This window comes from Lactuca saligna, chromosome 8 (assembly GCF_052625555.1).
Source record: "Lactuca saligna cultivar CGN05327 chromosome 8, ASM5262555v1, whole genome shotgun sequence".
Classification (NCBI taxonomy): Eukaryota; Viridiplantae; Streptophyta; class Magnoliopsida; order Asterales; family Asteraceae; genus Lactuca; species Lactuca saligna.
Window position 1 is genome coordinate 87,287,929 of NC_136424.1, and position 17,539 is coordinate 87,305,467.

Consider the following 17,539-nt stretch of genomic DNA (forward strand, 5'->3'; position numbering starts at 1 on the left):
ATAGTGGGTTGTGGTGTTGGTTGGTCGGAGCTGCAGGACCAAAAAAAGAAGGGATGGTGAAAACTTTGATGTCACTAAAGATAGAAAAGAAATAGAAGTTGAGGAGGATGAGAGATGAGATGGTGACTGGTGGGTCCCATCTTAAAATTTTCAAATGTGGTTTCCGGTTTAGGGTGATGATATATAAATATATGAGGTCTATTAATTTTTTTAAACGTATAAAAAATAAATACATAACTAAGAAAATTATTTTAAAAATAAATTAAAAAGGGCACCATAGTCTTTTGAGGTAAAACATGGACCAAACACACAACACAAATAAACAGTAGGTATAATCTAAGTTAAAAATAAGTTAGAGACCAAATACACAAATTACCCAAACCACAATGACCATTAATGTCATTTACTCTTACCTTTTCGGTTTGTTCACATCTAGGTAACTATCTTTTTTTGTACTCTTCTAAGCAAAGAACTTTTTTCGAAGTGTTCATTGTTGACCATTATGACCGAATGTAACCTGCTACAGCCGGTTATAATGGTTACATGCGAATAATTCCAACAAGTTCGTCACTTAGATTTATAAAAAAAAAAAAATAATTACCCAAATTTAAAAAAACCAAAAAGTTAATTACCTTAATAACTATGTTTCCCTAAAAAATTATAAACTCCATCGAGACAATTCTTATAATTTTTCTTATATTTTTCATATATAAAAAGTAGCTTTGGATAAGGCTAGTTTGGTAAAAAAAAGTAAAATTCATTACTTTCTTTTCCCTTCGAATCTTCTCAAAATTCGGAAGAAATATTTTGAGGAAAATTTAGCCACAAATTTGGCAACTGTTTTTTTCTATTATTTCCAACTAACTTGAAAACATAAATTTCAAACTTCCTTCTATTTCTTTTAGACAATTTTACTTTGTCCAAAGCATTCTTATTTATATAATATTTTAATGTTTGTTTTAACCCTAAATATATTTTGATCAAAGGTCCTTGTTAAAGTGAGAATCATCTTCTCCGCTAGAATAATTCACTTCATCCTTAGTTGGTGAAAATGTGCAAAGATAACTTTTACCATCCATTTATTCTCTTAAAAAAATAGCTTCAAATATCACCTACACAAGCTAAACTGGATATAATTTGTTCAAAACAATTCCTTTTAAGTTGTCACTTTCTAATAAACAATGCTTATTTTAGATAACAAGATATTGATGATGTATGATTCTATTCGTTTTGATTAAATGGTAGAAAATGTGAAGTAAATAACCATATTGATGATGTATGATTCTATTCGTTTTGATTAAATGGTAGAAAATGTGAAGTAAATAACCAGTTCCTATGTGAAAATAAGTTTTCCGAAAAACTTTAATAGTTTTTGTTAATAAAGAAAAAGAAAATGAAAATAAAATATTTATAACCATTTTTTTTTGTCTGTATTCAAAATCCGTGCTAAGGTCTTTCTTTCTCACTCTTTCGGTCTTTCTCTCTCTGGTGCTGTATTTCAAAAACGAACGATCTCTTTTTGGTTTGGTATTGCGCATTTGATTAAACTTGACATTTTCATTCGAGAGCTTCAGTTTTGCATTCAAAATCGATTCTCAGGTATCTTTCTGTTTGCTGTTCTAAATGTAAAACGACAACTCACGATTCATTACTATCTGCTATTGATTATTTCATTGATTCGGATTTACTTTCTAGGGTTTTAGTTATTTTGCATTCAAAATCTGAGCATTTCATTCATTCGATGTTATTCTAGGGTTCTTATTTCTTTTTCATTCTAAATACGCTGTCAGTTCATCTTTCTTGTTTGTTCTTGCTACCTGCTATTGAGCATTTCATTGATTCACGTTAAACTTTGTAGGGTTTTTAGTTCCTTTGTATTAAAATTCCATTATATGCAATCATATTTGAAGTGGATTGAAACATACATTTAGTTAATATATCATTCCAGTGCATCACGAAATTAGGAAAAACTCATCCACCATGGAATGAAAATTAGTCCAAAAGAAAGAATCACATTCAATTCCATACGAAAATAGACACGAATCACATAGTTGTTATGATGTTGTTTCTTTGAGGTCTTTGCGTTCTTTGGTTCCTTTTAACATATTCTTCAAATACTTGAATCTGTTGCTTAATTGTTCAACTTTCTTCTATCATTTCGTTAAAGTTCAACAGTTAATTTTATCTGTTTTGGTATCTGATCTGATTTATACATGTATTTAGTTTCACATTCAAATTTAAATCGATGGTTTTGAAACTATGATATGGTTGTGTTTCTTTTATTTGTATCTAATGCTTTATTGTTTCTTACTGAAGTAGTGAGGATCAAAGATGCAGTGGGTGAAATTTTTTTTGAAGGGCAAAGAGAAATATCGGTTTGATGGGTTATGGTCTGAGGATCTTCGAAAACATACTTTTGGAGATTTATCGTATGCAGTTGCACAGGGGGATATGGATAAACATGATTTTAGCCAAGTGGAGATCGGCGTGAACGCCACCTATGCTGGCATATATGACGGCCATGGCGGCAGTTTGGCTTCAGATTACGTCTATCGCCACCTCTTCACACGTATAATCCGTAAGTTTCCTTTAAATTACACGAATGGTCCCTATGGTTTGGGGTTATTTGCGCGCTTGGTCCCTAACTTATTTTTTTAACTCGGGAGGTCCCTACTATTTGTTTTCGTTACGTGCATGGTCCTTACTGTTTGTTTTTGTTACAAAAACAAATAGTAGGAACCTTCCGAGTTAAAAAAATAAGTTAGGGATCAAACGTGCAAATTACTCTAAACCATAGGGACCACTAGTGTAATTTACTCAAAAATATATAATAGTAACATTAAATAATAAGATAATGTATTGATTATGTGACATAAATAGTCATATGATAACAACAATAGTTTTATAGAAAAAAGTTACATATAAAAAGTAAAGGGAAAATGACTTGTAAGGGTAATGATGTTTTACCCGTGTTCACATTATACCATTAACGTTTTTTTTTAACACAAAATACCATTAAAATGTTTTTGCTGTACATACTTTACCATTGGTAACCGGATACAATAGGTATCCCGGTAATTTATTTATTAAAAAAAAAAAAAACAAATTATGTGGAAAATACGTGGCTCACCCCTCTCTATTAAATACCCTCACCCTCACCCTCTAACACCCCGTTGTGTAATTTTCTCAGTCGAAGTTGAGATCGATCATGGCTGGTCCATCTAATGCAAAAGGATCAACTTACATTCAAGTAGATGTTCATTACGATGGAATGTTTTCCCCCATTCCTCATCTTATATACTACCTGAATCAAAAAACGTCAATTACAGATGTCGATTTTGGTGGATTAAATTTCAAGGAGTTCATTCATGTTCTTGAGGATGTCACAAAGGGGAAGTGTCCTGTTGTCTACTACTGTCTTGAGCATAAGTCAATGTGTGATGGGTTGACACCACTGAAAAACGATGATGACTACAGGAGGTTTCTTGATGTTGCACATGGTAACGAGGGAAAGATTAATGTATATATTGATCACTACAACGATTCGGTGCTTGACTGGATAGAGGAAGAAAAGGAAGAAAAAAATGTTGATAGTGAAAGCTCTGATGAAGATAAAGACTCGGTCATGTCTGATGCTCTATCTGTTGATCATGAACCCGATGGAGAGGTAATACCATTGACTAAATCTGATGATCCCTTTCTTAACTATATTAATGTTGTCCCTAGAGATGAGTTTGTTGATGAGGATGATGATTCAGATAATGGAACCAAAGAAGCCCCAATTTACCCTTATCATGACTCAACTCAGAAATGGGATACAATGCAACCCATCCTTGGTATGAGGTTTTGTAACCCTCAAGAACTTAAACAGCTTGTCTCAAACTATGCAGTAGCAAACGGTTTTAACCTTTGGTATGAAAAAAATGATAAAACTAGGTTGTTAGTCAGGTGTTGTAAAACTAGTGAAGGAAAGGCAGCATGTCCTTTTAGACTATGGGCTACTTGGATGAGCAGTGAAAAGTCATTCCAAATTAAGTCCTTACGTAATGAGCATAACTGTGCTAGAACCTTCAAGTTTGGGTCAGTTGTTACTTACTCATGGATAGGGAAACATTTTGTTAATGATATTTTAGAAAATCCCAAATTGAGTTGCAGGGAAATGAGGGATAAAGTTGGGGAAATTTTCAATGTGAAGGTTAGTGTTGGACAATGCAGGAATGCAAAGAAGTTTGCACTTAATGAGATCGAAGGCAGTTTGAACACACATTATGAAAAATTATGGAGTTATGGAGCTGAGATATTAAGAGCTAATCCAGGGTCAACAGTGAAAATTGGGACGGATACAATGCCTGATTCCACAATTTATTTTTCTAGGATGTATGTTTGTATCAAAGGTGTAAAGGATGGTTGGATTGAAGGATGCAGGAGGGTTATAGGTGTAGATGGTTGCTTTTTAAAAGGTATTTGCAGAGGTGAGCTTCTTTCAGCTGTAGGTAGAGACGCTAACAACCATATTTACCCCATTGCTTGGGCAGTAGTTGCAGTTGAGAACAAAGAAACTTGGAAGTGGTTTCTAAACTTACTACTTAAGGACATTAACATGGGAAATGGGGCAGGATTAACCTTACTTTCTGACCAACACAAGGTATTTATCCTAACTGTTTTTTAATTGGTTACCGTTTTATTTATCTTAATGTTATGTTTATCTTAATGTTATGTTTATGTTGCATGTTTAGGGTCTTATTGAGGCTGTTAAAGAAAGAGTACCAGATGCTGAGCATAGGCAATGTGCTAGGCACGTCTATGCTAATTTCAAGAAAAAATTTAAGGGTGCTGCATATAGGAAGCTGTTTTGGAGGGCTGCAAAGGCCACAACTGTGCAGAGGTTTGAAGGTTTAATGAAAGAGATTAGGGCGATTGATGTACAAGCATATGATCACTTGATGGAAAGAGATCCAAAATCCTGGTCTAGGGCTTTTTTTGTATTGGACAGGTCTTGTGATGCCATTGAGAATGGTATTTGTGAATCTTTTAATGCTGCAATTGTGCATGCTAGGAAAAAGCCGATTATAACAATGTTAGAGGAAATTAGGAGGTTTGTGATGGATAGGATGTATTGTAAAAGATTGAAGGGGCAGAAATGGAATCTAGCCATATGTCCATCTATTAGAAAGAAAATAGTGGACAAGAGGAAACATCTAAGGTATATATACTTTATTTTATAGGTATTGGCATGTAATTCCCAAGTACTAATTTTATACTATATTCCTTTATTTTATAGGTATTGGTATGTAATTCCCAGTGGAGTGCAACAATTTGAGGTGAGGTCAGTACATGAGGTTTATGCTGTGTACTTGAACCAAAGAACATGTGCATGTAGAGGATGGCAACTAAGCGGTATACCATGTATACATGCCATGGCTGCTATTAGTTATCTAAATGAGAATGTGGAAGACTATGTGGCAACTTGGTTCACAACAGAAATGTTTGGAAATTGCTATAAGTATACAATTAATCCTTTAAATGGAAGTGAAATGTGGCCATCTTGGGAAGGTCAACCTATGTTGCCCCCGAAACGTAAAAGATTACCTGGCAGACCTAAAGTCAACAGGAAGAAGGCTGCTTCAGAAAAAGAAGGTCGTCATACTATTAGCAAGAAAGGGGCTATTACAAAATGCAGCATCTGTAGAGAACCAGGACACAACAAAATAACATGTCCATTGTCCAAAGAAGGTTTTTTTCATATCAAGTATCATTCATTTACCAAAAAAAATATAAGTATTATCTATTAATGCATTATAAATTTTAATGTAGGACCAAGTACTAAAGCCAAAAAGAAGAAGGGTAAACATGTTCCTGATGTTGAGGATGAGTCTGAATTTGAGATTGAAGAGATGGATGAAGTTGAAAATGAGTATGAATCTGAGATTGAAGAGCTGGCTGAAGATGGTGATGAACCTGATCAGGGACAAGTTGATGAACAAGTTGAACCTGCTGTTGAACCTGCTGTTGAAGCTGTTGAAGCTGTTGTTGAACCTGATGAACAAGTTGAAGCTGTTGTTGAACCTGATCAGGAACAAGTTCATGAACCTGATCAGGACCAAGTTCATGGACCTGTTGTTGAGGAACCTGCTGCACAACCCGTTGTTGAAGTTGAACAAAGAGCACAACCATTGAAGAGGAAAAGGAAATACTCAGAGAGGATCACTAAAGTGGCATTAAGTAGGGTGGTCAACACCAAGGATGGATGTGGTTTAAGTGTGAATAAACCTGTTACACTGGAATGATTCCCTTTGATGTAAATCTGCACATTAAAAACAGTGCTTTTGTTTGTTATTACCCTTTAAATATAATCTACATCGTTCAATGTTGCTTTTACATATGATTCCTTGTTTTTGACCATTATGCCCTTCATATTATTTTTTACCATTATTCACATTAGATCATATTCAAACACAAGATTCTGCACATTATGCCCTTCATTTTGACCATTATGCCCTTCATTTTGACCATTATGCCCTTCTGCACATTAAGAGGTAAAATTCTGCAAGATTCTGCATTTTGACCATTATTCAAACACAAGATTCTGCATAGTTGTTTGTACAAGAGTTGTTTGTACAAGGGTAACATTCTGCACATTATTTTTACCATTACTCACATTAAATCATATTCAAACAAAAGATGCTGCAAAGTTGTTTGCAAAGTTATTTTTACCATTACTCACATTAAATCATATTTTTACCATTATGCCCTTCATTTTGACCATTATGCCCTTCTGCACATTAAGAGGTAAAATTCTGCAAAGTTGTTTGTACAGGGGTAACATTTTGCACATTATTACCCTAATAAGACAATGCATGAATGCTCATTCAATGTTGTTTGTACTTAAGATTAAATCATATTCAAACTTAAGCTAAACATGTCCATTCAATCGTATTCAGCAAAACATGTTCATTCAATCATATTCAGCAAAACAACCATAATATCCGATTACAATTTGACATTTATGCCCTTAAAAGTGATACTACAAACAACATAAACAACACAATTACATATGTTTTGAGACTGCTAATTTTTCTAATTATCTTATCAAATTCTTCATCTGTCTTCTTTTTGTAAATATTGAAATCATGGTCCATAATTGCAATCCTCACTTCACAAGATTGTGCCCTTACTTCACAGGATTGTGCTCTCACTTCATCTCTTTTCTTCTTGTTGACTGTATCTTCTTCATTAACCCATTCCTAGAATTTGCATTTAATTTCTGGGTTATCCTAAAACAAATATACGAAAATTATTGAAAGACCTTACTACATATAGAATAAACCCGACATACCGTTGAATTAGGGCAAACCCTAAACTCTTTTCCAGGATTATCTTTGGTCGTTGAAGTCCAGATACGAGAAGGGTAGCCACAATCACAGGGATTTGCAAAATCAAGTTTCGATTTTGACTTGATTTTCTTCGATCTGGTGTTGGAGGTGTACGTAGAGGAGGAGGAAGCATTAGATGGACCAGCCATGATCGATCTCAACTTCGACTGAGAAAATTACACAACGGGGTGTTGAGGGTGAGGGTGAGGGTGTTTAATGGAGAGGGGTGAGCCACGTATTTTCCACATAATTTGTTTTTTTTTTTTTTTAATAAATAAATTACCGGGATACCTATTGTATCCGGTTAACAATGGTAAAGTATGTACAGAAAAAACATTTTAATGGTATTTTGTGTTAAAAAAAAACGTTAATGGTATAATGTGAACACGGGTAAAACATCATTACCCTTACAAGTCATTTTCCCAAAAGTAAATGACAATCAAAGGAAATTTAGTAGTACATAAACAATTACCCTGGACATAACATTAAATTTTCTTTTATCTAAAATTAATTTTCAATGTTAAGGTCTTTTGAATCTATATCGTGTTTGTATTTTTAAAAAAATACAACATGAAATATTGATTCCTAAAACTAAAGAATGACAAAACATTAATTTGTTGCATATTTTCTTTTATTCGTTGGTATACTAAAGTTTTAATTACATAATTGATAATTCAGATACTTTTACCAAATTTGGCAATTCATTTTAGGAAAGTTCATTCTTTGTTATACACACAAATGGCATGGAAAGGAGTGTTACCTTGGTTGTTCTTTTGAAGAGGGTAAAGAATGGATAACATTATAATTATTTATATTATTGTTCATATATAACTAAATAACTATATTACAACATCTGTAATTTTGTTAGAAATAAGAGAGAGTGATTTAGGACAACATGAAGAGAATTTAAAAGAAAAAAAAATGAATTCTCCATTTTTTTAAGAAAAGTTAAAGACTTGCAGTTGAAGAGAAAAGATATGCAAGATCGTATTGTATGATTTTGTTAATGAAAAAACTACCCCTAACTTTTTTTATATGTTAAGGGTATCATTGTAAAATTGAAAACTTCCAATTCAAGGCACCCACAAATGAATAAAGATAGATCAAATAGTCCAACATGATCGATGATAAAGAAGACACCAGATGTGACTACATTTACAGCCTGCTTAGGACCCCCAATATATGCCACTAACTAAAGATTACAGGACTCCAGAACCAAATGTTACAACGATACTGCAATAATTCATTAATAACAAAAAAAGAAAAAGCTAATGTGAGTTCCATCAAAACGTTCATCTTCCGTGAACATTAATTAATAAAATGAATAAACATATCATTTGAGCATGAAATCTCAAAAGAAAAAGGCTTATTTAGTTATATATATTCTGGTGAGTATGATAGGAATGAATGTTTCATTAACAAAAGAGACTCAGGTGCCAAATTAGGGGATAAGAATATGATGTTGAGTGGTGACAGGAACACATACAAAGATAAGAGAGGCGGACCCTAAAATGCATCGATTACTTTAAAATTTTAATTCGAAGCTATTTTACAGATCCAAGACAACAAAAGTAGATAAAGGATTCCATATGAAAAAGAATAGCACGGCCAATACCATATAATTATTTTGGAAAATACTCATCTACTAATTCCTTGATTTAAGCAAATCATATAAAACTCTTTTTATAATTATAGAGTATTATTAATGTTAATAGAGTACAAAATACGAATCACCAAAATTTTAGGTGGCATTATCAATTGGATCATTAATTACTTTAATGGTGTCTCTTATTTAATTTAATGATGTGGAAAAAAAAGAAAATGAAATAAATATTGAAATGACATGGGAAAATAAAATAACTCTTTAATGCTAAAAAAATTACATGTATGTGTCAAAAAGGAGAAAGTGACATGTGATAAAAGATGTTCATTTAATTTATTTATTTACTAGGTTACAATCCACAGAAATTATGGGTAAGAAAGAAAAAGAATATTGATGATTAAAAATGATAATAGAAAATTAAAAAATTATAAAACTTTATTAAATTAGTTTATTAAAAACATGATAGTAAAAAGTTATTTTGTAAATAATAATGTATCTACAAATGATTTAGATTCAGATCCAAAAAAAAAAACCCCGAATTCAATTGAATATTGAATGAGGGAGGGGTATAATTGAAATTTCACTTTGATTTAAAATGCTTGGTGGAAGTGATATGTGGATAAAAAGTTTCAGAAAGATTATTTATAGGGAAATCTATAAAAACTTAGGAAGAGAGTAGAAAAGTGAAATATAAGATATGTCTTATTGAACGATGGCAAATTGACAATAGCCCGATACATAATTTTCTTAATTATATATATATATATATATATATATATATATATATATATATATATATATAGGCTAGTAATACACTTAAGTAACGTGAGCTAATTTTATTGATATGTGAAATTACAGAAAAATATCGTATATACAACATCATTATATACGTACCTGTACAGAGGGTTGGTTCGAATTTACCACTTGCATCATTTACAGTTAGTTAAAGTAATGTAATCAATCATATTCAGGAAGTAATACAATTAGTTGTTTGTTGGTTAGCAGGAATATTTTAGTCATAAACAATGTTTGACTATTTATGCATCTACATAAAATTATAATTATTTTTATGTTTTGCTTTGTTGGTGTGACTTGGAATTTGTAAAAACTAAAAAGTGACAAGGTGCATCGCATTTAAAAAAAAAATAAAAAAGTGCAGCTTTTGTAGGATTCTAACTTACATTGTGAATTCCCTTTTATTTATCCATAGTCCATACTTATAGGATATGTGGCCTGAAAGTTATAAAATATACCATTACTATTTATTATAGTATCGTTAAGAAAATAAAATTAGATTGCTATTGTTGTTAAATTATAAGCATAAGCATATAATAAAAAGATACGTGATTCGTAATATATTGATTTTGGCACATAAATCAAATCATCACACTATCTGTCGTACGGAATAATGTCGGTTCCCTTTCTTGTTTGTTTGCAGGTCTTTCTTTACGAGGACTTCACATGTTTACTCCACAAACCTTCTTAGACGCTTTCTCTCAAATTGAGGATGAATTCGTCCAGCTTGTGCGGACGACTAATGAAGGTGACCACTCAATGTTTGAAGTGGGCACGAGTTGTTTGGTTTGTATGCTGTGGGGCGATGATTTGTTCGTCTGTAACCTGGGGGATTCTCGAGCGGTAATAGGCCGCAAGGTTAAGCTTGGCAGATTCAAGAGGAAAGCAATAACCATTCCACTCACTAACGAAGACAACGTGAATATTGAAAACGTAAGACAAGAAATCCAACATCAGAATCCAAATGAAGAAGACATTGTAATACCAGATGGAAATGGAGTATGGAGAATCAGGGGCTTGAGTGAGGTTAAGTTTTTTTTATTTTTATTTTTTTAACTTTTAATCTAATTATAATTATTTGTTAATTTACAAATTTTCTAACACTTTTGCATTTAGGTGTCCGGTTCCATAGGAGATCTGTATCTAAAATTTCCAGAATTTGCAACTGATCGCCTTGAGGGGCGTCCTATCAACAAAGCCCTTTTGAAATCAATACCCACCGTAAAGAGACTACATATAGAAGAGGACGACATGTTTGTGATAATGGGCTCGCGTGGATTCTGGGACCACATAAGCAGCGACAAGGCTGTAGAGATTGTTCACAACAACTCCCACTCTGTGAGTTGTTTATTTTCTTATTTTTTTTAAGTATTAGATTGGTTTTAACAATGTTATTAATATAGGGAATAGCAAAAATACTAATTGGAGAAGCATTAAACGTAGCGGCAAACAAACTAGCAGAAAAGATAACATCAACAGCAATGGTGGGTGAAAATGAGGGATCACTTCCGATGTATGACGACATCTCAGTTGTGGTCATTTTTATTGACCAACGTTTGTTTCATCGTCGAGGCAATACTAAGGAATTCGTGTCTCTAAAGGCGTATGAAGAAATTCAGGAATCAGAGTACAACAAAACCTACAGAGTAGAATGGAAGGCGCCTAATCCAGGCATTATAGTAGCAACTAGTCCTCCAAGCACCGGAGTAGCAACTAGTTTTAGGGGTGCAGCAAGTGGTTCAGGCGGTGGAGGTGCATCTAATTGACAGGAACGAATATATACGATTTTACTCATAGTACATGTTCAATTTCTCATTTTGATTACCTAAGTCCATAAACAACGATGACTAGATTTTCATATTGAAATGAATGTTGGGTTAATAGGATTTGTTGTAATCCAAACCTGGTCCTATCTTTGACGGGGTTTTGTGGAAAATAAAAAGGATAAGTGGCTTCACTTTAGCATGGATGATAGCTATTATTCAGCTCTTTATTTACTACAAATAGATGCACTTTGTTTTTGTTTAATATATAGGAAGATGTAGACGTTTATAATCAATCGGGTTCCATTTTGCAAATTTACTTTCACATACATATTTACGGGACTAGTGTGTGTGTTTTGTGGAGCCTGAACCAACAATGAACATCAACAAAAATTTGAAAACATAATAAATCAAGTGGCTGCAAACTTTCAAGCACATTTTAGGAAAGAATCACAAAACTTAGAAAGTCCAGAAAGTATTGGACAACCTCTCCAAGTTATCCAAAGAATTTTGATAAAAAAAAAAAAAAACAACTTTTCTATACAAATGTTATGAAACAAACAAAGTATATAGGACATCAGTTTACATCGTTTAATCAATGGCAAACGTATCAACGTTTCGTTTTGTTTACATAGGAAGAATTGGCTAGGTTAGTTAGACCCTTGGATTTATAATGGGCAGTTTTCAGTTTTCCCAAACAAAACCAAGGCAGAAATTCCAATTTGCTGCGTGGCTTCAACTCATGAAGGACGTCATCCCGGAGTTGAGTCAGTTTGTAGCCATGTCCTTTTTGATTGGATCACTCAACGTTCTCTGACACCCCCTTCGCCTTCTCCCGACACGACGCTATTTGCCGCCGTTTCCTTCCCGGCTAACAAAGTTTTGCTTGGTTACCGTGTAAGCGTCACAATAGCCAGAGGAATGGACATCTGTAGTATATATAATAACAGAAGGTTCAATGAAGTGGCGAACATGCATGTTCAACACGTGTTGGATAAGCGGGCACGTGGCAATGCACGTGTAATGTTATGTAAAGTAGAAATAAGTGGAATCAAATTCACTATCCCACGGTCGGCTGGTCCGTAAATAAGAATTTCCACTCCAATTCTGTCGGCCGGTCCGTAAATACGAATTTCCACTCCAATTCTCTTTTTAAAAGTATGAATTATGATATATGCGGAGATTTTTTTTTTTTTTTTTTTTTATTTTTATTTTTATTTTTATTAAAATAGGGTTATTCAAAAAAGTATTTACCAATCTGATATAGTTTTAAAAATATTTACCAAAATAGTGTTTTTTTCATTTTTCTTGTATTTTTTATTTTTTTCTTGTTGTTGTTATTTATTTTAAATCAACTTTTTTTATTTTTTTCTTTTGTTTCAGTTTTTTAATATTTTTTTTTATCAAAAACCCGATGCATATATAAAATAATATTAAAATCCTAAATGCATCAAAACCCAACCACAGCAAAGATATATAAAATAATATTTAAATTCTAAATTCATATTATATACACATTATTGAAAAATACTACTAACAGTAGTATATATTATTTTTTGTCTTCGATCATAGATTTAAGTTTTCATTATCGACATTCTAACACTTTCAAAAGATATCACCCCTTGACCCTTCCTGTTTTTCCTTCCCTCCGGCTTTCTGTTATACATTTTTTTTTTTTTTCTAATGATGATTTGAATTTATCCTAAACTTTTTTGATGAAATTAAAAACAGGTTTAGTGGGGATTTAATTTAGTTTTCGACTTTGTGTTTGTGCAAGATTATTTAGGCAGCAAAAGAAGTTGATGTCTTTAGCAAAACTTATCTTCTGCTAATTGACAATGTGTATTACCATGTTACAACAAAATCAACTAAGCATCCATTATCAATTTATTATTATATTATAAATTGATCTAAGATTTACAAAATGGCTTTATAATATAAATTTAGGATTTAATTATTATTTTATATATGTGATTCGGTTTTGATGCATCGGTTTTTTGATAAAAAAAACATTAAAAAACTGAAATAAAAGAAAAAAAATAAAAAACTGCTTTATAAAAACAGCAAGAAAAACTAAAAAATACAAGAAAAATGAGAAAACACTAGTTTGGTAAATATTTTTGAAAATACACTAGATTGGTAAATATTCTTTTAAATAACTCCATTTTAGTCAAAAACTCGATATATGCGACATTAACAATATATTTATATATAAATGGCTGTTGCTAAATTGATCCTGTTAGAACACTTTTATTAAAAATAAATCAATAATAAATATTTATAATTTATTTTTTCAAAAAAAAAAAAAATACATATTCAACTAATAAAAAAACTTTAAAAATCAAATATGTTGTCTAAATGGAAAATTGAGGTGTATTTTTAGCCAACCTCTTTATAATGGGAGTTATTTTTCCAAAGTTTATTTTGATTCTTACACTGAATAATTAATGGATGAGATTTTCTAATATGTACCATAAGGGTACATATAAGAAGTATTAATTAATCACAATTATTACCATAATTAAATGTGAAAAGCATTAATTATAAGAAATATTACTATAATTAAATATAAAATTCGTTAATGATGAGGGTGTTGGAATCACGCCCTTTATATTCACTTCACTGCAGCAACAATCGACAAAATATTTGATAATACGTGAGAGAATAAGAAGAACGAGAGTTATTTATTGACTCTAAAACGACTGCTCTTACTATTCAGAAAATAAAAGGCTTTTATAGCCTACATACCCTAACAGAACTAAAACAAATCAAACTCAAACAAAGGGACTACTAAGCCCACGTGTTCCCATTTTCTAGCACTAATAATTGGTCCACATGACCTATTCAAGACCCATTCAATTTATTTTACTAAATAACAAAAAACCAAAATACTAAAATAAACCTGTCAAGATTAAAAGATCAACATTCACCCCCTTAATCTCGACTTAGTTTCCATCAAAGCAATGCTGATTCTTCCTCCTGAATCAAGTTTCCTTCTTTGTCTTTTTCATCCCACTTAGTGCACTCATAGCTAACATGCCCAAAGTCTCCACAGTTAAAGCACCGGAAGCTGTTTTTGTCACCTCGACCTCTTCCTCTTCCTCGACCCCTTTCACCTCTTTCAAAGTTCCTTCCACGACCTCTTCTGGGTACACTACTTTCACCATATTTTTGTTCACTTGCCATCGTGAGTTGATCTTGCTCTTTAAATTTTTCTTCAAGACTTTGAAGCCTTTCTTCATAAGCATTAACCCTTCCAACCGCTTCTTCAAATGTCATAGTTTCAAGATCGGAATATTGTTCAATGGGAGCTACAATGGGCAAATACTTCTTTGGAACCGAATTAAGGAATTTTCTTACAATCACCTCCTCTTCAAGAGTTGAACCAAGACTTTTGAATTTGGCAACAATACCACTTATTTTGCTCAAAAAGTCATTGATTGACTCATTATCCATCATCTTTAGCATCTCCAATTCGTTTCTCAATGTTTGTAGTCTTGCTTTCTGCACCCGTTCGACTCCTATATACCGGACCTGGATTGATTCCCACACCTCTTTGGCACTTTGGTGTTTAGCAACCTATAAAAGGACATTCTCTGGTAGAGTTTGAAAAATTATACCTTTAGTGGTATAATTTTTTTTCTCTTCAACCACATCTTTGGTTATAGCATCCCAATATCCATATGCCCTTAACGCAGTTTCAATCATAATAGACCAAGTGGTGTAGTTAGTTTCTGTTAATTTAGGGCATTGAAATGGTAAAGCAGTACATTGAACTGCAATTTCTTTTGAACCCCTTTGTCATTCTTCTAACTTTTGCAAGTAATTTGGTAAAAGAGTTATACCTTTCTGTTTCTTTCTTTCTCAGGTAACAACAACAGGTTGTTATAATCTTCTTTCTTTCTTTCTTTCTTCTTTCTTTCTTTCTTTCCTTCTTTCTATATCGTCTTTCTTTCTTTCTTCTTTCTATTGTCTTTCTTTCTTTCTTCTTCCTGGCGGTCTTTCTGCAGCAACAATATCTTCAAGTCTTCATGCGATTTGTCATGAAATCGCCACTAGCTTTCTTCCAATGGAGCCTAGGCTCTGATGCTAAATGTTGAAATCAGGCCCTTTATATTCACTTCACTACAGCAACACTCGACAAAATATTTGATAATACGTGAGAGAATAAGAAGAACGAGAGTTGTTTTTCGACTCTAAAACGGCTGCTTTTACTATTCAGAAAATAAAAGGCTTTTATAGCCTACTTACCCTAATAGAACTAAAAAAAATCAAACTCAAACAAAGGGAATACTAAGCCCACGTGTTCCCATTTTCTAGCACTAATAATTGGTCCACATGACCCATTCAAGACCCATTCAATTTATTTTACTAAATAACAAAAAGCCAAAATACTAAAATAAACTTATTAAGATTAAAATACCAACAAAGGGCTTCACCAATGATAGTTGATGTCTGCAATACTCATGAGACCCTCGCTAGTATGGTCTTGAGACGAATTAATTGGCTCAGATTTGTATATGGCGGGTTGCTGGTAAAGCCTTTGATGGTGTCGGCATAAGACTTGTGATCCCTGCGACCTGCGACATAGCCAATCCGGAAACCGATGTGAGGAGGTAGGCTTAGGAGGAGCTGGGTTCTTACGCATCAAAGAGTTGACGTTGGAATCCGGAAATATTAACTTTCGACGTTGCGTCACAACATTTGATTTTGTCTAGCTTTTTCTCCATCTCATTGATGTCTTTAACTCCCTTGAATCTGATAAACTTGAAATTTTAACTCATGGAAGGTGTTTCTCAATTTGGAAAGTGTAATTAGAGTATTTAATGTAATATAAACTAATCGATTTTTTTCATTTGTAATGATCCCTACCCAATACTTTTCATATATATATATATATATATATATATATATATATATATATATATATATATATATATATATATATATATATATATATATATATTATTCTATTCAAAGTAATTATTGTATTATTATATACATAAATGCGGGCCACCCAATTTTACTTATTTTAATAAAGTGATTAATACATATTATTGAATTAAATATAATTGAAAATATCATCTAATTTAATTACAAGGGTATTTTAGTCAATTAATATAGATTTAATAAAGGAAAATTGCATATTTTAAGTGATCATAGATTTTATTGATTTTAAAAATCCGATTTTACGAATTATAATTCTTTTAATTAGGACATTATGATATAATATGTTTATGAGTATATTCAAAAATAAAAATATTCTTGACCATAAATAATAAAAATATTCTTGAACCTATTTCTTGATCATGACTTTAAAAATTTCTTATAGAATAACAAATTCTTGAACAATCAATTGAAGAATAAAAACAAAAAATACATTATTTCTTATAGAATATGGGTAACAATTGTTAAGAATTACATTTATTGTTAAAGAATAAAACTAAAAAACTATCAAAACGGGAAAGAAAACATCAAAATCTAACAACGACACTAATACATTCTAAAAGAATAATGTTGCCTAGAATAACTTTCAATTTTGTGGTCTGTTCTTCAAGCATCAACTTCTGTGAAAACAAAACTAAATTGTAGTTTTGTAACGCCCGCAGATTCAGGCTAAGTCAATTTAGAGACAATAAGCGTAAAAAAAAAAATGAGTTTTTGAAGGAAGAATATTTAGAAAGATTAATCTAAACCAAGTTATAGTATATGTTACAAGGGTTTCGTACATATAAAGAACGCCGAAATCTGAGTTCTAATGAAGAAGTTAAGGCCCGTCGAAGTTTTAAGACAAGACCAACACGACATTGCACGACGTAAATAGTGAATTTACGACAGAGTGATTTTTACCCTTAGCGATCTAAACAAAAGTCGTCGTGTTTTTTAAACCAAGAGTGTGCATAGAAAGAACGTCAAAATCTGACTTCGTATGAGGAAGTTATGATTTTTCTAAGATTTGACATAGTAGTGTTGTAACGACCCGTTCCCGGTATGTTAATTCATTA

General features: G+C 32.2%; 2 protein-coding genes across 3 annotated transcripts; both read left to right on the top strand.

Moving 5' to 3' along the window:
* The first annotated feature begins 1,485 nt into the window (after positions 1-1,485).
* LOC145008533 (uncharacterized) lies at positions 1,486-6,360 on the top strand. Of its 2 annotated transcripts, XM_078967119.1 has the most exons (6): positions 1,486-1,599; positions 2,317-2,578; positions 3,191-4,645; positions 4,737-5,203; positions 5,282-5,733; positions 5,815-6,360. In XM_078967119.1, exons 3-6 carry the CDS (start codon positions 3,209-3,211, stop codon positions 6,285-6,287), a joined length of 2,829 nt encoding a protein of 942 aa, XP_078823245.1. In that variant the 5' UTR covers positions 1,486-1,599; positions 2,317-2,578; positions 3,191-3,208; the 3' UTR covers positions 6,288-6,360. The 2 variants fall into 2 exon arrangements, with proteins under 2 accessions (XP_078823245.1, XP_078823246.1); XM_078967120.1 differs by lacking the exons at positions 1,486-1,599; positions 2,317-2,578 and having other exon boundaries at positions 2,998-4,645.
* Positions 6,361-10,383: 4,023 nt separating this feature from the next.
* On the top strand, positions 10,384-11,733 carry LOC145011950 (putative protein phosphatase 2C 43). The gene is made up of 3 exons (XM_078970696.1): positions 10,384-10,797; positions 10,888-11,109; positions 11,175-11,733. The coding sequence occupies exons 1-3, from the start codon at positions 10,438-10,440 to the stop codon at positions 11,535-11,537; spliced, it is 945 nt and encodes a 314-aa protein (XP_078826822.1). The 5' UTR covers positions 10,384-10,437; the 3' UTR covers positions 11,538-11,733.
* Positions 11,734-17,539: the final 5,806 nt, after the last annotated feature.